The following is a 20,096-nucleotide window of genomic DNA, read 5'->3' on the forward strand; positions in this document are numbered from 1 at the left end:
GAGGGTGAGCTACCACCTTAGAATGACAATGCGAGAAATACATATTGCCTCCCTGAACATCAATGGGGGATGTGCCCCCTTACGAAAAATTCAAGCAATCCAGGCAATGGAGAGGGTAAAAGCAGATGTCATTCTATTGCAAGAGACCCATGCCACAAACAATTTGGCAGCTGAATGGTGTAAACTTTTTAAAGGGCATTGGTGGCTGAGTGGGGTTTCCACACCCAAGGCTGGTGTTGCCATCGCCTTAAGTCCCAGGCTTCCCACTCAGTGTTATTTATAGGGAGGTCTATAAGGCACATTTGATAGCGGTGGAGTTCTACTGCAATACACAAAAGCTTATTATAGTAAATGTGTATGCACCAAGTGAACCTATAGAAAGAAGAACATTCTTTTCCACATTGCGGGACTTTGTAGAGGGACTGGATCCAGCTGCTCTCACCTGTATCGCAGGGGACTTTAACTGTACAATTGATCCTTCAGTTGACAGGAATGGACATGAACCCCACGGCGCTTCTGCAAAGGTGTTAGCGAGCCTCATCAATAACTATTGTTTTGAGGATGTGTGGAGGTTGCAGCATCCAACTTCACGGGCCTACACATGGTGCAGATGTCATGATGGCGTCATATCAAGGGCAAGGCTGGACAGGATCTATATCAATAAGCCAATGCTGAATGCGGTGTCCACTACCCAAATAGTCCCAACAGGGTTTTCAGATCATAATTTAGTGGCAATGTCCTTTAAATTACCCCTGACATCAGGAGGTAGCGCGTACTGGTCACTCAATACTCGGTTGTTAAGTGATAATAAATTTAAAGATGCCTTCCGAACCGTGTGGGGGAAAATGCGGTCCTCTAAGCTTGAGCATGCCAACCTTCGCATATGGTGGGACCTTGCAAAGTGTCAAGTTAAAACGTTTTGGCAACAGTATAGTCTGTTTACTACTAAAATGCAAAGTCTCTCAATTGTCTCATTAAAGGCCGAAATTGCAGAATTGGAACAGAATCGTAATGGGGCTGGGAAAGATTTGGGATATGATCAGTTACTATGGACAAAAAGGTCATTACTGACCGAAATGGTGAGGCAGCGGGCAATGGGTACCTTGGTGCGTATGAGGATGAGTTACTTGACTTTGGATATGCCAAATAAGGACTTCTTTGGCTTGGAGAATTCGGTGAAAAACTCGCAGCAAATTCATAAGCTCTGTACTGCTAATGGGTCAACGGTTACCTCCCAACTGGAGATTAAAGCGGCCTTGAAAACATTTTACTCTGACCTGTATTCTGCCCAGAGTATCAGCAGTGAGGCGATACAGGAGCTGATTGCTGGGCTCCCAGAAGTCGAGGAGGACAAGCAGCACACACTGGAATCGTTAATTTCACCTGATGAACTTGAAGCAGCCATGCGAGGCTTGAAAGATGGTAAAGCCTCAGGGATTGACGGGCTGCCTGGAGAGTTTTATAAGACATTTTGGAATCTTGTGGGACCCGATCTGCTTGAAGTCCTTGACGAAAGCCTTCGTGCTGGAGAACTTCCTCTGTCCTGTAGAAGGGCGGTCGTATGCCTTTTGCCGAAGCCTGGGAACATTCAACTCATTGAGAACTGGCGACCTGTTTCCTTACTGTGTACTGACTGCAAAATCTTGTCTAAAGTATTAGCGAATCGGCTGAAAGAGGTGATCAGCTCTGTCATACAGCCGGATCAAACCTACTGTGTTCCTGGACGGTCCATGCATGATAATCTGTTTCTGGTAAGAGATATTATTTCCTGTAAAAAGTATGTGCCTGCCAGTTTTGGGTTATTGTTTCTGGATCAAACAAAGGCTTTTGATCGTGTTGATCATGCATACTTGTTTTCGGTTCTTAAGGGGATGGGTTTTGGTGAAACCTTCACAGCATATGTTAAACTGTTATATACAAACACTTTCTGTATGTTGAAAGTAAATAATAACTTATGTTCCCCCTTTCCCTTTCGACGGGGTATCCGCCAAGGCTGTCCTCTCTCGGGACTGTTGTACACAATTGCCCTTGAACCACTTTTGGCATCTTTCAGGAAACGATTGCCTCAGGATATGGGGGTAGAGGGGTTAAAATTTGTCGTAACAGCTTATGCGGATGATGTTTGTGTTTTACTTAAAGGCCCAGGCAGTGTAGCTGCAGTACAGCAGTGCTTAAAAGACTTCTCTGCAGCCTCTTCTGGTGAAGTAAACTGGAGTAAAAGTGTAGCCTTGTGGTGTAGTTCAGGTAACCCCTCAGTCATATCACCACCATCACTCCCACAAAATCTGGTATGGAAAACAGACGGGGTCAAATATCTTGGAGTTTATCTTGGAAACCATGAAATGGAAATGAGGAATTGGGAAGGAGGTGTGGAACAAATCGCATACCGTTTAAAATCATGGAAAGGACTACTGCGGTCTCTTTCATACAGAGGCCGTGCTCTTGTTATCAATAACCTGATTGCAGCGAGATTGTGGCATAAAGTCATTACCCTGCAGCCACCCAAGGAGCTGATCCCTGCCATCCAGAGGAAGTTGATAGATTTTTTTTGGAGCGGCTACCACTGGCTGCGGCCCAGTATACTGTACCACCCTCGAAAGGAGGGGGGCCAAGGAGTCATTGATGTCTCTGGGCGGCTTATGGCTTTTCGCCTGCAGTCTGTGCAGAGACTACTGTATGCGGAGGAGCTGCCCTGGCGCCCATTTGCACATTTTCTATTACAACAGGCTGGTGAACTGAACTATGATCGGCACCTTCTCTTGGTGGACCTTGATTGTGTCAGCAGTGCTTCACTTCCCGCTTTTTATCGGAGTTTGCTGGATGCATGGAAAGGCCTTGAGGTTAAACGTTGTCTTGAGGCATATAATTGTCGTAATTTCCTCCAAGAACCTCTGTTCTATAACAGCTTTTTCCCATGTATTCCTCGTAGCCATGCTTTAATTCAAAAATTCATTAAAGGAGGCGTAAGCAAAGTGAGTGATCTAAGGCCTAAGTCACACATAGGCGGATATTTTGGTGACTACTGGCGACTGCCGGCGATCAAGATTTTTCGGCGACTACTGGCGATTTCGGGCGGTCAAATATGGTCAGGCGGCAGTATGGCGACTGCAGGCGGCCACATTGCGACTGCATTGCGACGACGCCCCGAGTGGGATGGCGACTGTTGAAGATCGACGACGACTGCATTGCGGATGCACGGCGGCAGTGTGGCGACAGTCTGGCGGCTAGATTACGACCGATGGCGGATCGCGGCGACTGCATTGGGGCCGGGTGGCGGTTTACTCCGACGTCCGCAAGACTGCAATAAGACCGCCGGCGATTGGAGACGATTCACACAACTTTTTAAATCTTTATTTCTCTATTTTACATTTCACTTTATTCATTTCAATGATGTATGACATGAAGCATAAAGATGTTTGATGTACAATAAGAAAGTTAATAAAGATGTATCATTGTAATGTAATAATCAAACTTTTCTGCAGGGAGAGAGAATGGAAATAAAGTCCAACAAATTATTTCTACTGGTCCCAAGTCCCATAAATAAAGTTTCCAAAGGACCAAAGTCCCAAAAATAAAGTTCCCAAAAGTCCCATGTCCAAACAATAAAGCCATATCCTTGTCGGCACCACAGGACCACTCCTCCACGGAGACCCTCACACCATCCTGTCTTGCCATGGAATCGTGGTATGTCGTAATGCAGTCGCCAGGCAGTCGTATCTCTGTCGCCAGTGGCCGTAACTCGGCCGCCATGAGTCCGACTGCTGTCGTCATCAGTCTCCCATAGCCGCAGGGGAGACGTGGCAGTTCTTCTGTAGTCGATATGCAGCCGCAACAGTGTCGGCCCGTAGTCGGGAAGATGCCGCAGGAAGGCCGTATGGCATTCGCATCTCTGCCGTGCTAGCTGGTGGGGCGATGCTGGGGCGATTGCGGAAGACTATGAGCGACTGGGTTGCGGCCGCTTTACGCTCTTATTACGGATACCGACGACAGCATGGCGGTTCCATCACGACAGCATGGCGGATTTTTTTCGAGTGCGATTGAGCGCGCCGTTTTTAAACATTAAAAAAAATATTTTGCCCCTTTGCGGCTCTTGCCGACTGCAGCCGACCTGGGGAGGATAACCACGACTACAGAAGACCGTCCATTACGGTTTCATTACGATTGTCGGCGGGTGGTGGCGATTTTTCCAGTCGCCAGTAGTCGCCGACAAATCCGCCTATGTGTGACTTAGGCTTAAGGGATGCATCTGGAACCAAGTGGAGGTCTGCTGGGGTGGTGGCGACAGGTGTTTGTGTAGCGTCTGTTCGAGTTGTTCAACAAATCAAACATGTAGTCGTAAAAAAATTCAGGCAGCTAAACATTGGCTGGGAAGGCGCCGGAATTGTCGAAGATTTTCGGCTATCTTTCCCCGAAATCAAGGTGCTGCCCTCTGTCCAGTCCAATGATGATGGGTTTCCCTCTCCCTTTCACTTAGTAACTAAGGCTGGTGTCCTTAAACTCGTGAGGGGGAAAGAAGTCTCATCCCTGTCTGGAGCGATGCGTGTGGCCTTGTGGTCAGAACGGTTAGGGCCGGGGTTTCCCTCAACTCCACTGTGGCATAATATGTTTGTTCCACCCATCTATGGGTTCTTAGCGGATATCCAATGGAGGCTAACACATTGGGCTCTCCCCTCAAACACTTTTATCCACCATCTTAATGCCTCGGTGCCTGTAAATTGTCCCTTCTGCGAACAGGAGGATCTTTTTCATGCATATGTCCAGTGCAGGAGGTTAGCACCTCTATTTTCTGTGATTGCACACCTTTCTTATAAATTATCTTTCACTTTTACCTTGCATATGTTTATTTTTGGTGTACCCTTTACCTCCTCTTGTAAAAATGCTGGTGTCTTGATGAATTTCCTGATTGCCATTGCAAAATATGCAATTTATAAGTCAAGGAAAATTAAGATTGATAAATGTTATGGTGATGACGTCATTCCAATATTTAAAGGGCTGGAGTCAGCGGCTGGAATTTGATCACCATATGAGTAACGAGAATGTTGAACTTTTTGAATGGAAATGGTGCACTCACGAGGCCTTGTGTGTGGTTCAGGACTCGAAACTCGTCATGATGTTTTAAGAATTGCATCAAGAGTGTGATGCTTTGGTGTTGTTGTACCTTTTTTTTCTCTGCCCCTGCTTGTAAATACCCTTGCGGTATGGGTTGACATGCTTGTGCATTTTGTGGAAATAAACGGTGTTCAAATTCAATTCTCATTCTCATTCACTCTCTCTCACTCTCTCTCTCTCTCTCTCTCCCTCTCCATCTCCCTCTCCCTCTCCCTCCCTTCTTTCTCCCCCCTTCCTTATTTCTCGCTCCACCCTTTTAGTATTCCTGTCAGCGAAGAGATGGGTGGAATTATGCTTGCATCTAATAGAGGCAAGGGTATTGCCCTATAAAAGGCCAGGGGTATATCTAACAATTTTATTTATTGTGCTGTAACCTCTTGACTTTCATTGTATTATTGAACTACATTGTGCTGTTGCAATAATTATTTGCCTTGCATACACATCCATTATATATAAATTATACTGCCCAAATAAAGGGATGAACAATATATATATGCCATAAAGTGACTCAATGTGCTATATATATATATATATATATATATATATATATATATATATATATATATATATATACAGTGGAACCTTGACTTACGAGTTTAATTCGTTCTGTGACGGAGCTCGTAACTCAAATTGCTCGTATCTCAAATCAAATTTCCCCATTGAAATGCATTGAAATGCTATTAATCCGTTCCAGCCCGCCAAAAACCACACCAATTTTTTTTTAAATATACAGTATATATAAAAATATCTCGCGCTTTATATTTCACCTGTATGCAGCATACAAGTTGGCAGGATGGCCTGGACTGGAGGTACGCACACTTGACTCTAAAGTCTAAACTGTCCAGCCTGGGTTTGAATCCCGACCCAGCTATAACCTGTCATGGGTGAATCACAGGCAGGGTGATTCATCAATGTGTGTACCGCTAAACTGGGCGCCCCGTTTGCGTCCCATTAGTTGTTGGATGTTAAGGATCTCACCGTGTTTTCCACAAAGAGAAGGCGAGCTATCGCCGGCACTCTGAACAAGTTGTGGCCTGGCATGGCATGAACATGAAAACATGAACATGAACATGAAATGTTCGACATGAACATGAAATTTTCCAAAATAACCTAAATGCGAAAACAAAAATGCAGCGCTATACGACAGATACTGTACGTGCACGTCAAGATAACCACGTGACCGGAACCCACCTGGCGGCGTAAACTCAAAATAACCTAAATGCGAAAACAAAAATGCAGCGCTATACGACAGATACTGTACGTGCACGTCAAGATAACCACGTGACCGGAACCCACCTGGCGGCGTAAACTCAAAATAACCTAAATGCGAAAACAAAAATGCAGCGCTATACGACAGATACTGTACGTGCACGTCAAGATAACCACGTGACCGGAACCCACCTGGCGGCGTAAACTCAAAATAACCTAAATGCGAAAACAAAAATGCAGCGCTATACGACAGATACTGTACTTTCACGGAAAGATAACCACGTGACCGGGTGGCGAACGCTCGTAACTCAAATCTCGGCTCGCATCTCAAAGCAATAAACCGCCCGAGCGACGGCTCGTATCTCGAAAAACTCGTAAGTTGGGGCACTCGTAAGTCAAGGTTCCACTGTATATATATATATATATATATATATATATATATATATATATATATATATATATATATATATATATATATATATATATATATATATATATTGTTGCGGATATGAGGATGGTATTTTTTTTATTGTGTGCTTTATTATTATTATTGTCTATTCTGCGCCTCCTGCCTCCAGAGTTGTGTAAAGGTAAAAAGGGCGTCCCGGTAGTTAATTCCATGAAACACCACATTGAAGGACACTATAATACCCTTGTTCAGTAGTTTATATCCTTATTATGTGTTTTAGGGTAAGGCCTTGTCTTCCATTAACATGACACTCCATTGTACCAAGTGAGAGATAGATTCCCTTCATTCCCATTCCCAAAAACCTCCATTTCCCCGTTCGTAATGGCCAAGCCTCAAATTGGCAATTACATCCCCTCCAATTGCCGCCATTGACCACGAGGCAGGGTTGGGGAAGAAAGGCGGGTCCCCACCTCGTCATAGAGGGGAGGAGTAAGTCGGCCCCGCTCATCCAACCCAGAACGAGGGGTTTGGCTTGAGAGGGCGGAGAGAGAATGCTTGGGGGAGGTTCGCAAAGGGTGAAGGGGCGGGGCCTATATAACCCGCCGCGGGACGCTCCCCAAGCAGACAAGCAGATGAGTCCAGAATAGAGTTGCAAAAAGGTCCAAGGCTGAGCTGAGCTGCGTGGTGAGGTGCAAAGGAAAGAGCTGGGTCGTCAGAGCAGAGCTGAGTTGTGAGGTCCAAAAGCAGAAGATCATCCAGGGAAGCACAAAGCCTGCTATTCGTCCCCTTGCTCGCCAGCAGCAGCGTCTACAGCAGCAACAAGACTCGACAGCCATTTGGGGCCTGGACGGCAGTTTGGAGCAGGGCCGCGAAGAAACAGTGGCTGCCCAACGCGCGGATCGTGCTGCCGGACCCATTGGACTTTCCTCTCCTGTCCAGCCATTCCTGCCTGCAAGTTCCCCATTTGCGTACGTGAGTTTGTTTTGTTTGTTCTGTCCTGGGTAGGTAATTAAGTCTGTATAAGCTAGTAATTTGCACTGTGTCACCTGCTTTTTCATGTCCCCTGTAAATAACCGTGACTGCTCTTTTTGCTTGTGTATGTGTAAATAATAAACCCCGTTACTCTTCTGTACGTCTTCTTCTTCCTCTTTGCATTCGGTCGCTTTAGAGTTTTCCCACATTGAATAGCTGTGGCGCGATACGGCCAACGTCTGGGTGAATCGGGTGAATCGGGGTAACTGTACGACCGCGGGGCCATCCGCTCGGCAAACACAACATCTTATACGCGGGCCGTAACAATATATATATATATATATACAGTGGAACCTTGACTTACGAGTGCCCCAACTTACGAGTTTTTCGAGATACGAGCCGTCGCTCGGGCGGTTTATTGCTTTGAGATGCGAGCCGAGATTTGAGTTACGAGCTTTCGCCACCCGGTCACGTGGTTATCTTTCTGTGAAAGTACAGTATCTGTCGTATAGCGCTGCATTTTTGTTTTCGCATGTTGGTTATTTTGAGTTTACGCCGCCAGGTGGGTTCCGGTCACGTGGTTATCTTGCCGTGCAAGTACAGTATCTCTGCCGTCAACTTGTTCAGAGTGCCGGCGATTGCTCGCCTTCTCTTTGTGGAAAACACGGTACTGAGAAGAAGAAGAGGATGATGTGCTTGGATATAAAACACGCAATCGTCGAAAAACATGAGCGAGGTGTCGAGGAGGACGTATATAACGGCAGAGGAGAAGAGCATGCCAGGCCACAACTTGTGGATATAAAACACGCAATCTTCGTGTTTTATATAAAACTTGTGCTTGGATATAAAACACGCAATCGTCGAAAAACATGAGCGAGGTGCCGAGGAGGACGTATATAACGGCAGAGGAGAAGAGCATGCCAGGCCACAACTTGTTCAGAGTGCCGGCGATAGCTCGCCTTCTCTTTGTGGAAAACACGGTACTGAGAAGAAGAAGAGGATGATGTGCTTGGATATAAAACACGCAATCGTCGAAAAACATGAGCGAGGTGTCGAGGAGGACGTATATAACGGCAGAGGAGAAGAGCATGCCAGGCCACAACTTGTTCAGAGTGCCGGCGATAGCTCGCCTTCTCTTTGTGGAAAACACGGTACTGAGAAGAAGAAGAGGATGATGTGCTTGGATATAAAACACGCAATCGTCGAAAAACATGAGCGAGGTGTCGAGGAGGACGTATATAACGGCAGAAGAGAAGAGCATGCCAGGCCACAACTTGTTCAGAGTGCCGGCGATAGCTCGCCTTCTCTTTGTGGAAAACACGGTACTGAGAAGAAGAAGAGGATGATGTGCTTGGATATAAAACACGCAATCGTCGAAAAACATGAGCGAGGTGTCGAGGAGGACGTATATAACGGCAGAGGAGAAGAGCATGCCAGGCCACAACTTGTGGATATAAAACACGCAATCGTCGTGTTTTATATAAAACTTGTGCTTGGATATAAAACACGCAATCGTCGAAAAACATGAGCGAGGTGCCGAGGAGGACGTATATAACGGCAGAGGAGAAGAGCATGCCAGGCCACAACTTGTTCAGAGTGCCGGCGATAGCTCGCCTTCTCTTTGTGGAAAACACGGTGAGATCCTTAACATCCAACAACTAATGGGACGCAAACGGGGCGCCCAGTTTAGCGGTACACACATTGATGAATCACCCTGCCTGTGATTCACCCATGACAGGTTATAGCTGGGTCGGGATTCAAACCCAGGCTGGACAGTTTAGAGTCAAGTGTGCGTACCTCCAGTCCAGGCCATCCTGCCAACTTGTATGCTGCATACAGGTGAAATATAAAGCGCGAGATATTTTTATATATACTGTATATTTAAAAAAAAATTGGTGTGGTTTTTGGCGGGCTGGAACGGATTAATAGCATTTCAATGCATTTCAATGGGGAAATTTGATTTGAGATACGAGCAATTTGAGTTACGAGCTCGGTCACAGAACGAATTAAACTCGTAAGTCAAGGTTCCACTGTATATATATATATATATATATATATATATATATATATATATATATATATATATATATATATACATATATATACATATATATACATATATATATATATATATATGAATGTATCTGTACGTAATTTTGTTTTAGCCCGACATTTCAAGTCTGAATGGTGTGAAAATACAGAAGCGTCACCTGTTATTTTATGCTCGTATATACATATATCTATAGATACATACATACACATAATGTATACATATATATATTCCTCATGAAAAAACAAATGAGCAAAAATACTTAAAACTGTAAAATACACTTTCGATTCACAGTTCATAAAATTATTTGTCATGTGTATGCAAACCATAGTTATTGAGGAAAGAAAACCAATCAGGAAATTAGATGAGCAACATGTCATGCTACAATCGTCATCCAAATTTGGAACCGAGATCAATATTTGGTCAGAGAAACAGTGTCAGGGCACTCGTAATAAATCGTTAACATTGCTGGCCGATAACTAACCCTGGACAGGTTGTCACTCCATTAAAGCCCGTTATAGGTGGCAGCAGGAATTTGTAATTTGGCCAAGGCACTGGCACACAATGGCTTGCTCGAAAGACTGTGGGATATTTAATGTCCACCAGCAAACACTGACAGACATTATCCCAGCTTGAAGTTCCTCCGAAGGACAATGCACTCACTAATGCATACGATAACTACAACTAATACAATACCCTGTCTGCAAAGTACCAGGGTGACAGTTTAGCCCAATTTCCCATGCAATGTTACCAGAGGGTGTTCAACAGCAAATTTTATAGGACCAAGTAAGGAAAAGGATCATCCCCACGCATCCATAGCATCAGCGTGCTTCAAAAACTACGGCGTTGTAATTCTATCATTGGAATGGTAAGACTGACAAAGGCCAATTTTATTCATTCACTTGAATTATTCAATCACTTAATCACTCATGGAAAGGATGGAACGAGGAATTGGAGCAAGAAATAAAATAAAAACGCATCCAAGGAGCAGCCGGGTTCTATTTTGCTGACCAAACCTGGATTCGTAAGAAGTAAGCTCCAGAGGGAACCATCTTCGGCATCATAGATCACCTCGGGAGCATTCTGGGCCTGTTCCAATGACATTAACATGGAAATCAAAACCACACATTTATCATTTCTCAAAATATTCAGATATCATTTTCATTGTATTTGTTGCTTTGACATTACAACCATTCAATAATCTGTTAATCTCCAGTAGCTCACCTCTCCTGGCATTACCACATTGCCACGGTAGACGGGCGTGGCAACGTCATCGAGGGGAACGTAGTTCACATGCATAGGTACACGTGGGACAAATACGGCACCAGCAAAAAGATCACGGTACACGCCATAGTAAGTGGCAATGCGCTTGATATGATGCTGGCCACAAGTCTGCTCATAATCCGCTTCCAGCTTATCCATGTCAAACTCCACTGCACATCACAGGTGGTAACGACATTTGTTGGCAGTCGCTTATTTATCATTATCCCCATGCTTTAAATAAATAAGTAAAACGGGGGAGAGGGGAACACTGTAATCGGCTCGGTCTGTCTGTCTGTCCATCGGTTCATCACACTATATCCTCCAAAACGGTTGTGCAGAAATTCATCAAACTGGGTAGTTATGATCACTACATGGCAAAAGTACCATATTGGCCCACCCCCTGGGGGCCTGGGGTGGGGTCAAAAGCTCAATTACCAAAAAATGCAATTACAGGCTCATTATTAAAACATTTTTTTAAATGAAACTTTGTTTATGCAAACAACATTGGGGGGCACATGAAATATGGAACCATTTTTTTTATTTGACCCCAGGTTCAAGCCCCAAACGGTCGGGACTTGGAGTCACAGGGGTCCAAACAAAAGGTTTTTTAAAACTCAGAATTTGAAATTGGATCATTCCTTGTGAAACCTTTTTACCATCAACTTCGCTCAAGTTAATTTTGCAATCTTGTTGTCTCGTCTCTCCAGCACACGCTTTTCTTTTTTTTTTTTGTATACAAGATCGAGCCTCGTGTAAGAGCTAACATTAATGACAAAAAAAAAAAAGGACACATAAGACAAATTAAAGGAAGCAGAGGAGACAAGATGGGGAGAGAGGGGGAAGCACACAAGTACAACATTTGAGAGCAGGTACATCGGGAGATCTGTGGGAGGGAGAGGGCTTGGGAGGAGGAGGCGTGGGAAGGGGGGGGGGGGTGGTGGGAGAGGTATAAAACACATGGACACAGCTAGGACTTCCAGGAAAGAAGTCGGTATTTCAGAAAGTGGATCTGGTGTGAATTAACGGGAGTAGAAAAGATCAAGGTTTTGGATGGGGGAAGATGAGAGATGGTGGTGAACAGCTGTTTAAAGACCTGGAGGGAGGAGTGGGATTGAAGAGAGTGAGGGAGTTTGTTCCAGAGGCAGGAGAAAAGTGGAATGAAAGAGTGAAGGTGAGCAGAGAGTCTTGATTTTGGCAGTTTAACCATAAGAGGGTTGATGGCAGATCTTGTGCGACCTGCAGGAATATTTGGTGGACAGAGCACAGACAGCTGGGGGAGCTAGGCCAGAGAGGAGTCGGTAGAAGACAGAAAGACCACCAACCTGCCTGCGGTGAGTGAGTGAAAGGCCCTCAGAATTAGCTTCATCGCGGGAGATTCCAATGAATCTGAAAGCTTTGGTTTCAACAGCGTGAAGCCTAGCTAGGTGTGAGGCAGGAGCACCAGCCCAGAGGGGAGAGCAGTATTCCATTGAGCCGCAGATGAAAGCCTTGTATGTGGTGAGGAACTCAAGTGTGCCAAGGAAGGACTTCGTACGACGGAGGATGCCCAGTCGGCGACTAGCTTTGGAGGCCAGCTTGGAAATGTGGTTTTCCCAGGAAAGATCATGGCAGATTGTGAGACCCAAGCGCTTGAGTGATAGAACTTATTGGAGAGGATTGTTGAGAAAGTAGATGGGAGGGTTGTCCAGATGGTCTTTTTGGAAAGACAGTGAGCGTGCGAGATTTGTCAGGATTGAAAGACATGTTCCACTTGTTTGACCAGTCTGATTTTGTCCGGGTCTGCAGAGAGTAAGGAGGCTGCAGACTGCCAATCTGAGGGATGAGGTATGGAGCGGCAGAGAGTGGAGTCATCAGCAAAGAGATAGAGAGGATTTTCCAGAGTCGGAGGGATCATTGATGAAGACCAGAAAAAGCACAGAGCCCAGAACACTGCCTTGGGGAACTCCAGCCTGAACAGGAAGGCGAGATGAGAGAAATCCATTCAGGGCCACACGTTGACTACAACCAGAGAGGACGTCCGCAAGCCATGCATGGAGATTTCCATGGATACCATAGGAGGAGAGTTTGGTGAGTCGGGCGGGGTGCGAGACCGTATCGAAGGCACGTGATATGTCAAGGGGAAAAAAACAAAACAAAAAAAAACCACCTTTAGAGGCCATTTTCCCCCGCAAAGCGGGGGTTGGCCTTTTTCGGGCACCGTGGTTGTTGTTGTTTTTGTTGGTCCCCTTTTTGAAGCAATGTTTTACGGCCGGATGCCCTTCCTGCCGCCAACCCTTTTTGTCGCCTTTTGTCGCGAATTCACGGGACACTTTCCGCGAATAGAGAAACAGGTCACATTTTAGCACCGCGAATATGCGGAACTGCGAATAGCGGGGTCCGGCTGTATTAAAACAAGGACAGCTTCCAGTGTATCATAACTTTGTCCCGGTTTCAATAACCCAAATGGTGGGGAAAAACATCATACCAATATCTTAAACACAATAAAAAATATTTTAAAAACACCTTTAGAGGCCATTTTTCCCCGCAAAGCGGGGGTTGGCCTTTTTCGGGCACCGTGGTTGTTGTTGTTTTTGTTGGTCCCCTTTTTGAAGCAATGTTTTACGGCCGGATGCCCTTCCTGCCGCCAACCCTTTTTGTCACCTTTTACGACAAACAGGGAATTAACAGTGAACTGGTACTCAATTTGCCGACCTCGGAAGGATGACAGGCTGAGTCAACCCCCTGGCGTTAATTCAGCGATCGACCGGGATTCAAAGCCAGGATCCTCGGATCCTAAGCTGGCACCCTAACCGCTAGCCCAACACCAGGCCTGATATGTCCAGGGAGACAGCTCTAATTTCCTGTTTGACATTGAGGACCTCCATCCATTGTTGAGACAGCAGAAGCAGCATGTCCAGAGTAGAGTGACCTGGTCTGAATCCAAATTGATGATCAGAGATCAAGCCATTGGAGAAGAGGAAGGATTTGATATCCGAAGCAATGATGGATTCCATGACTTTGCTGATAATTGGGAGCAGGCTGATTGCTCTGTTGTTGCAAGGATCTGTTTTTGCACCTTTGTTGTGTAAAGCGGTAATGTTGGCTGATTTCCAAGCTGATGGCAGATGACCTTGACCAAAAGAGAGGGTGAAGAGAACAGAGAGAGGGTGTGAAAGAGTGGCAGAGCAGGATTTTAGGACCCGTGGGCTGATGCCGTCTGGTCCAGTTGCAGAATCAGAGTCGAGGATTGACACAAACTTCTCCACCTTGTCAGGCGAGAAGGACAGAGTCCAGGAGCGACTGGGTACGACTGGGTACGACGGGTACAGAGAGAGACGGGTTCGGGATACAATATTTTGAGGCAAACACAGAGTTGAGACATTCAGCTTTTTCACGTGTGGAGTCAGCTGTGTAGCCGTTTGAGGTAAGGGAGGGAATGGAGGGAGATCAAACACCAGAAACAGATTTGACAAGACGCCACCAGGATTTGGAAAAGGGGGACAGGTTTGAAAGGTCAGTCTTGAGAGTCGAGAGATATTGTTTCCTGGCTCTCCTGAGGGTAGACACACACTTGTTCATGGCTTTGTGAAAGGAAATGAGATTGCCTTCCGCTGGATTTGCCTTCCAAAAAACAAAGGCAAAGGCAAATTGTTTCAGGGCAACTGCCCCACCACAAGATTCCGTGTACCATGGACGGGAGGAAGGTTATGACAACTGAAGACGGGATGGGATAAATCTGTGCATGAGAGAGAGCAGTTTACTTTGGAAGAATTCCCAGGATGAGTTGATGTCAAAGGCAGTTGAGGGGAGATTTGATTGGGGAGGAGGGAGGGGGGAGTTTTGAAATGGAGGGGTGATGGGGGGAATTTATGAGGGGAGGAGTGAGGAGGGAGTTTGGGAGGGGTGAGGGTGAGGGGGGAGTTTAGGAGGGGAGGGGTGAGGGGGGAGGGGGGAAATTTGAAAGGGATGGGTGAGGGGGGAGTTTAGGAGGGGAAGGATGAGTTTGGATTTTAGAAAGTGTTGGAGGATTCATGGAAAACGAACATTTATTGCAAAATGAGTTTCTTGTGATTTTCAAGTCAGAGATCCGTTTGAAAACGTTGGAGGAGGGGTGGAATGCAGGCGAGTTTAGAGAATGCAGTGAGGAAGAACTGTAAGAGATTGAATTTTTATTTTAAATGAAGAGATTTGGTAAGAAAATCGAAAACAACCTTTCAAAGAAGAAGAAGAAAAGTCTGATATAATATACAACAGAATACAACACTTCAGGGGAAAGGTTCAACATTTTAAAACTAAACCGTGAAAACTATCTGGGGAAATTCCCTAAATGGGGGCATGAAGGATTCCTAAGGGGGATTAAGGATTCCAGCACAGGTTCAAAAGCAGGATCAGAAGAATAGGAGATTAGGAGATTGACAGAAAGGAGAGCAGAGAATGAAGGAATAGGGAGGTGTATGAGCAAATGTGTTAGTACGGGAGGAGAGGCCTACTTTTTAAATTCGTTGTTAATGTTTTTTTGAAGGTTATGTGAAAGTGGATCAGAGGAAGAAGGATAAAATTAAAGTATGGTGAGAACTGGAATTTTAACTTGCAATATGTACACAACGATTTAATTGCAATATGTACACAGTAAGTTGGCCAAACTTACATCTGCATAGACGGTGAGCCCGCTGCAGTTCAGCATTCTCCTTGTTTGCTTTTTTGATGGTGTTGCGTGCTTTAAGCTGCATCTTCCTCGAAACAAGATCCACAGGTAACCCAATGTCTAGCTCTTCTGCCCCTCCTCCTGGAACTGTGCTCCAAAAGGTAAGTGAACATTTTAAAATATGATTGCATAATATATCAGTGTACATACTGCAGCTATTTATTGCATACACAAAACTGACGTGATAGTCAACTATCCCACCCCACCTCTTTATATCTTCAAGTTTTTTTTTTGTCTATTCCAAGCCTCTCTTTTCTCCAACAACTTCCCACCAATCCCACACATGTTCCTGCTTTCCCTCCTTTCTTTTCTCAATTTTATTTCCCTCTCTCGCCTCCTCCGTCCCCTCACTCTCCTCTCATTTATATAATAACCTAGCAAAAGTATCCATCCCCAGTGATGGAAAAAGCTTCAGTTAATCTAGCAATTTGAATTATTTCATGGATTTTTAAAAGGTTAATTGTATTGCACTCTTGGTTTCACTCAGAACCAAAGCTCTGAGCTACTTATACAGCCCACCGCAAAATGGTGGTACAACATCGGGCAGTGCAGGTTAGATTTGTCGAAAATGAGGGTAAAATTTATTCCTGAAAGACAAAGTACAAATAAATTCGTAATTTAGAAATGCAATTAAAAATTAAAAATTAATTAATAACTATTATTTAATAAATTATTAATTATTTAATTAGTCAATTCAATAAATAAACAATAAGACGTCATGCAGAGCACGATACTTGCAAAATCCACCCCCCAAAAAGGTTGCCATTGATCCAGCAAATTGTCTATTTCATCAAGATTAAAATTAATGATCTTGATCAAAGCTCGGGTCAATAGGATGAAAAGTGACGATTTTTCAGATGAAAATGGATGATTTTAAAAGATTGACCTTGAGTTACCCTTTGACCTATTAACCTTAATAAATATTTGGTTTTTCCAATTCAGTGAGGCAATATGCAAATGCTGTTAAATTTTCAAGTCAATTGGATGAAAATTGATGATTTTTCAGATGAAAATTGGTTTTAGAATTTGATCTTGAGTTGACCTTTGACGTTTTGACCTCAAAAATAGTTGGTTTCCCTATTTATTGACTCAATGTGCTAATGCTGTTCAATTTTCAAGTCGATCGGATGAAAAATGACGATTTTAGAAATTTGACCTCCAGATAACCTTTGACATTTGACTTCAAAATGAATGGGCTTCTCTATTGTGACGACCTCTACAACTTCGAAAAATTTCATGATGATCAGTTTAGAATTGTGTCCTTTAGGTGAGTGACAAACAGACAGACAGAATAACAAATGCAACCGACCAATATACTTGAAAAATCTTCGATTTTGCAAGTAATAAATAAAAATAATTTGAGGTAAAACAAGTGCAAAGATTATAAATAGTCTAAGTCTAGCAGATCTGTTTTTCATTTCTCCTCAACTTTCATGGCCACAATTATTCCCACGTTGTTGTGGGGTTGGCTGGAGGAAGTTTTTGGCCCAAGTCTCTCCAAATGGCTGACCAGGCCTGACGCTCGACTATGTAGTTAGGGCCGGAATTTGTAATTTCTTCATGGTGCCAGCAATAGCTCGCCGACTCTTTGCAAAGAACACCGTGGCATCTTTAATATCCACCAAATAATGCCAGAAGTGTTTGTGTTCCCCTCAAAGTACAATATATTCCAGTTGAGTTGCCAAAGCAGCCATGGCTCCTCGGCAAAGGACTTCTGCGACTCACTGGGACTGACACAATCTGTCAATTTCCCGACCCGGATCTCAGTCAACGGAGCATCTTCTCTTCTGGACTTGGTTATGACTAACTTCCCTGAAAATGTCTGCTGCTCTTCTTCTGCTCCAATCAGCTCATCTGATCATGTGCTTGTTAAAGTGGACATCTCTCTGACCATTCTCAGAGTCGACGAGTCTGGCATTTCACTCAGGCCAACTGGCACGGTCTTCAAGCAGCCATCAATCATCTGGACTGGTCTCCCATCTCTACCGCCTCTGACATCCACTCATCCTGGGAATTCTTCCAAAGTAAATTGCTCTCTCTCATGCACAGATTTATCCCATCTCGTCTTCAGTTGTCATACCCTTCCTCCCGTCCATGGTACACGGATTCTTGTGGTGAGGCTGATGCCCAGAAACAACTTGCCTTCGTCTCCTGGAAAGCAAATCCAACGGAAGGAAATCTCATTTCCTTTCACAAAGCCCGAAACAAGTGTGTGTCCACCCTCACGAGAGCCAGGAAACAATATCGCTCCGTTCTCAAGACCGAACTCTCTTATCTGTCTCCCTCTTCCAAATCCTGGTGGCGTCTGGTCAAATCTGTTTCTGGTGTTTGTTCCCCCTCCATCCCCTCCCTCAACTCAAATGGCTAAACGGCTGACTCCGCACGTGAAAAAGCTGAATGCCTCAACTCTGTGTTCGCCTCTAAATCTTGTGTCCCAAACCCATCCCTCTCTGTACCCACCATACCCAGTCGTACCCAGCTGCTCCTGGACTCTGTCCTTTCCTCCTGACAAGGTGGAAAAGTTTCTGTCAACCCTCGACTCTGATTCTGCAACTGGACCTGACGGCATCAGCCCACGGGTCCTAAAATCCTGTTCTTCTGCTCTTTCACTCCCTCACTCTGTTCTCTTCACCCTCTCTTTTGCTCAAGGTCATCTGCCATCTGCTTGGAAATCAGCCAACATCACCGCTTTGCACAAAAAATGTGCAAAAACAGATCCTAGCAACGACAGACCAATCAGCCTTCTCCTAATTATCAGCAAAGTCATGGAATCCATCATTGCTTCGGATATGAAATCTTTCCTCTTCTCCAATGGCTTGATCTCTGATCATCAATTTGGTTTCAGACCTGGTCACTCTACTCTGGACATGCTGCTTCTGCTTTCTCAACAATGGATGGAGGTCCTCAATGCCAAACAGGAAATTAGAGCTGTCTCCCTTGACATATCACGTGCCTTCGATACGGTCTGGCACCCCGCTCTGCTCACCAAACTCTCCTCCTTTGGTATCCATGGAAATCTCCACGCATGGCTGGCGGACTTCCTCTCTAGTCGATAGTGAACGTGTGGCCCTGAATGGGTTTCTCTCATCTCCTCTTCCTGTTCAGGCTGGAGTTCCCCAAGGCAGTGTTCTGGGCCCTGTGCTTTTTCTGGTGTTCATCAATGATCTCTCTGACGCTCTTGAAAATCCTCTCTATCTCTTTGCTGATGACTCCACTCTCTGTCGCTCCATTCCTCATCCCTCAGATCGGCAGTCTGCAGCCTCCTCACTCTCCGCAGACCTGGACAAAATCACAGACTGGGCAAACAAGTGGAACATGTCGTTCAATCCTGACAAATCTCACACTCTTACGATGTATCTCCGAAAAGACCGACTGGACAACCCTCCCATCCACTTTCTGAATAATCCTCTCCAATAAGTTCTGTCACTCAAGCTTTTGGGTCTCACTATCTGCCATGATCTTTCCTGGGAAAACCACATTTAAAATCTGGCCTCCAAAGCCAGTCGCCGACTGGGCATCCTCCGTCATGCGAAGTCCTTCCTTGGCACACCTGAGCTCCTCACCACATACAAGGCTTTCATCCGCAGCTCAATGGAATACTGCTTTCCCCTCTGGGCTGGTGCTCCTGCCTCACACCTAGCTCGTCTTCATGCTGTTGAAACCAAAGCGTTCAGAATCATTGGAATCTCCCGTGATGAAGCTAACTCCAAGGGCCTTTCACTCACTCACCACAGGCAGGTTGGTGGTCTTTCTGTCTTCTACCGACTCCTCTCCGGCCTTGCCCCCTCCCCCCCCCCCCCCCCCCCCAGCTCTCTCTGGGCTCTGTCCCCCAAGATCTGCCTGCAACCCTCTTATGGTTAAACTGCCAAAATCAAGACTCTCTGCTCACCTTCACTCCTTCATTCCTCTTTTCTCCTGCCTCTGGAACAAACTCCCTCACTCTCTTCAATCCCACTCCTCCCTCCAGGTCGTTAAAACAGCTGTTCACCACCATCTCTTATCTTCCCCCATCCAAAACCTTGATCTTTTCTACCCCCGCTAATTTCACCCTAAATCCACTTTTTTGAAATACCAACTTCTTTCCTGGAAGTCCTTGGTGTCCTTGTGTTTTATACTTCTCCCACCCCCCCACCCCACCCCCATTCCCACGCCTCCTCCCTCCAAGCCCTCTCCCTCCCACACATCTCCCGATGTCCCTGCTCTCAAATGTTGTGTTTGTGTGCTTCCCCTTCTCTCCCCATCTTGTCTACCGCTCCCTCTTTTTATATATTTTGTTTGTCTGTTTGATTTGTTTGTGAAATAAATGTTAGCTCTTTCACGAGCCTTGATTCTGTATACAAAAAAAGAAAAAGAAAAAGAAAAAAAGCATTTATTCATCCACCTGTGGAATGAGTGGCACT

The 20,096-nt window shown here is 45.1% G+C and overlaps 1 protein-coding gene across 2 annotated transcripts in view; it reads right to left on the reverse strand.

Annotated features, from left to right (window-relative positions):
- MRPL38 (mitochondrial ribosomal protein L38) overlaps positions 1-20,096 on the reverse strand; it is a 64,132-nt gene that overhangs the window by 33,501 nt on the left and 10,535 nt on the right. For both annotated transcript variants that reach the window (XM_078779094.1, XM_078779096.1), the window contains exons 3-5: positions 15,640-15,783; positions 10,974-11,182; positions 10,766-10,838 (exon numbers count right to left, since the gene is read on the reverse strand). In XM_078779094.1, the coding sequence (XP_078635220.1) occupies positions 10,766-10,838; positions 10,974-11,182; positions 15,640-15,783 (426 nt within the window). The remainder of the gene's footprint in view (positions 1-10,765; positions 10,839-10,973; positions 11,183-15,639; positions 15,784-20,096) is intronic.

The sequence above is a fragment of the Myxine glutinosa genome, chromosome 1 (assembly GCF_964187855.1).
Source record: "Myxine glutinosa chromosome 1, kmMyxGlut1.1, whole genome shotgun sequence".
In the NCBI taxonomy this organism is placed as follows: domain Eukaryota; kingdom Metazoa; phylum Chordata; class Myxini; order Myxiniformes; family Myxinidae; genus Myxine; species Myxine glutinosa.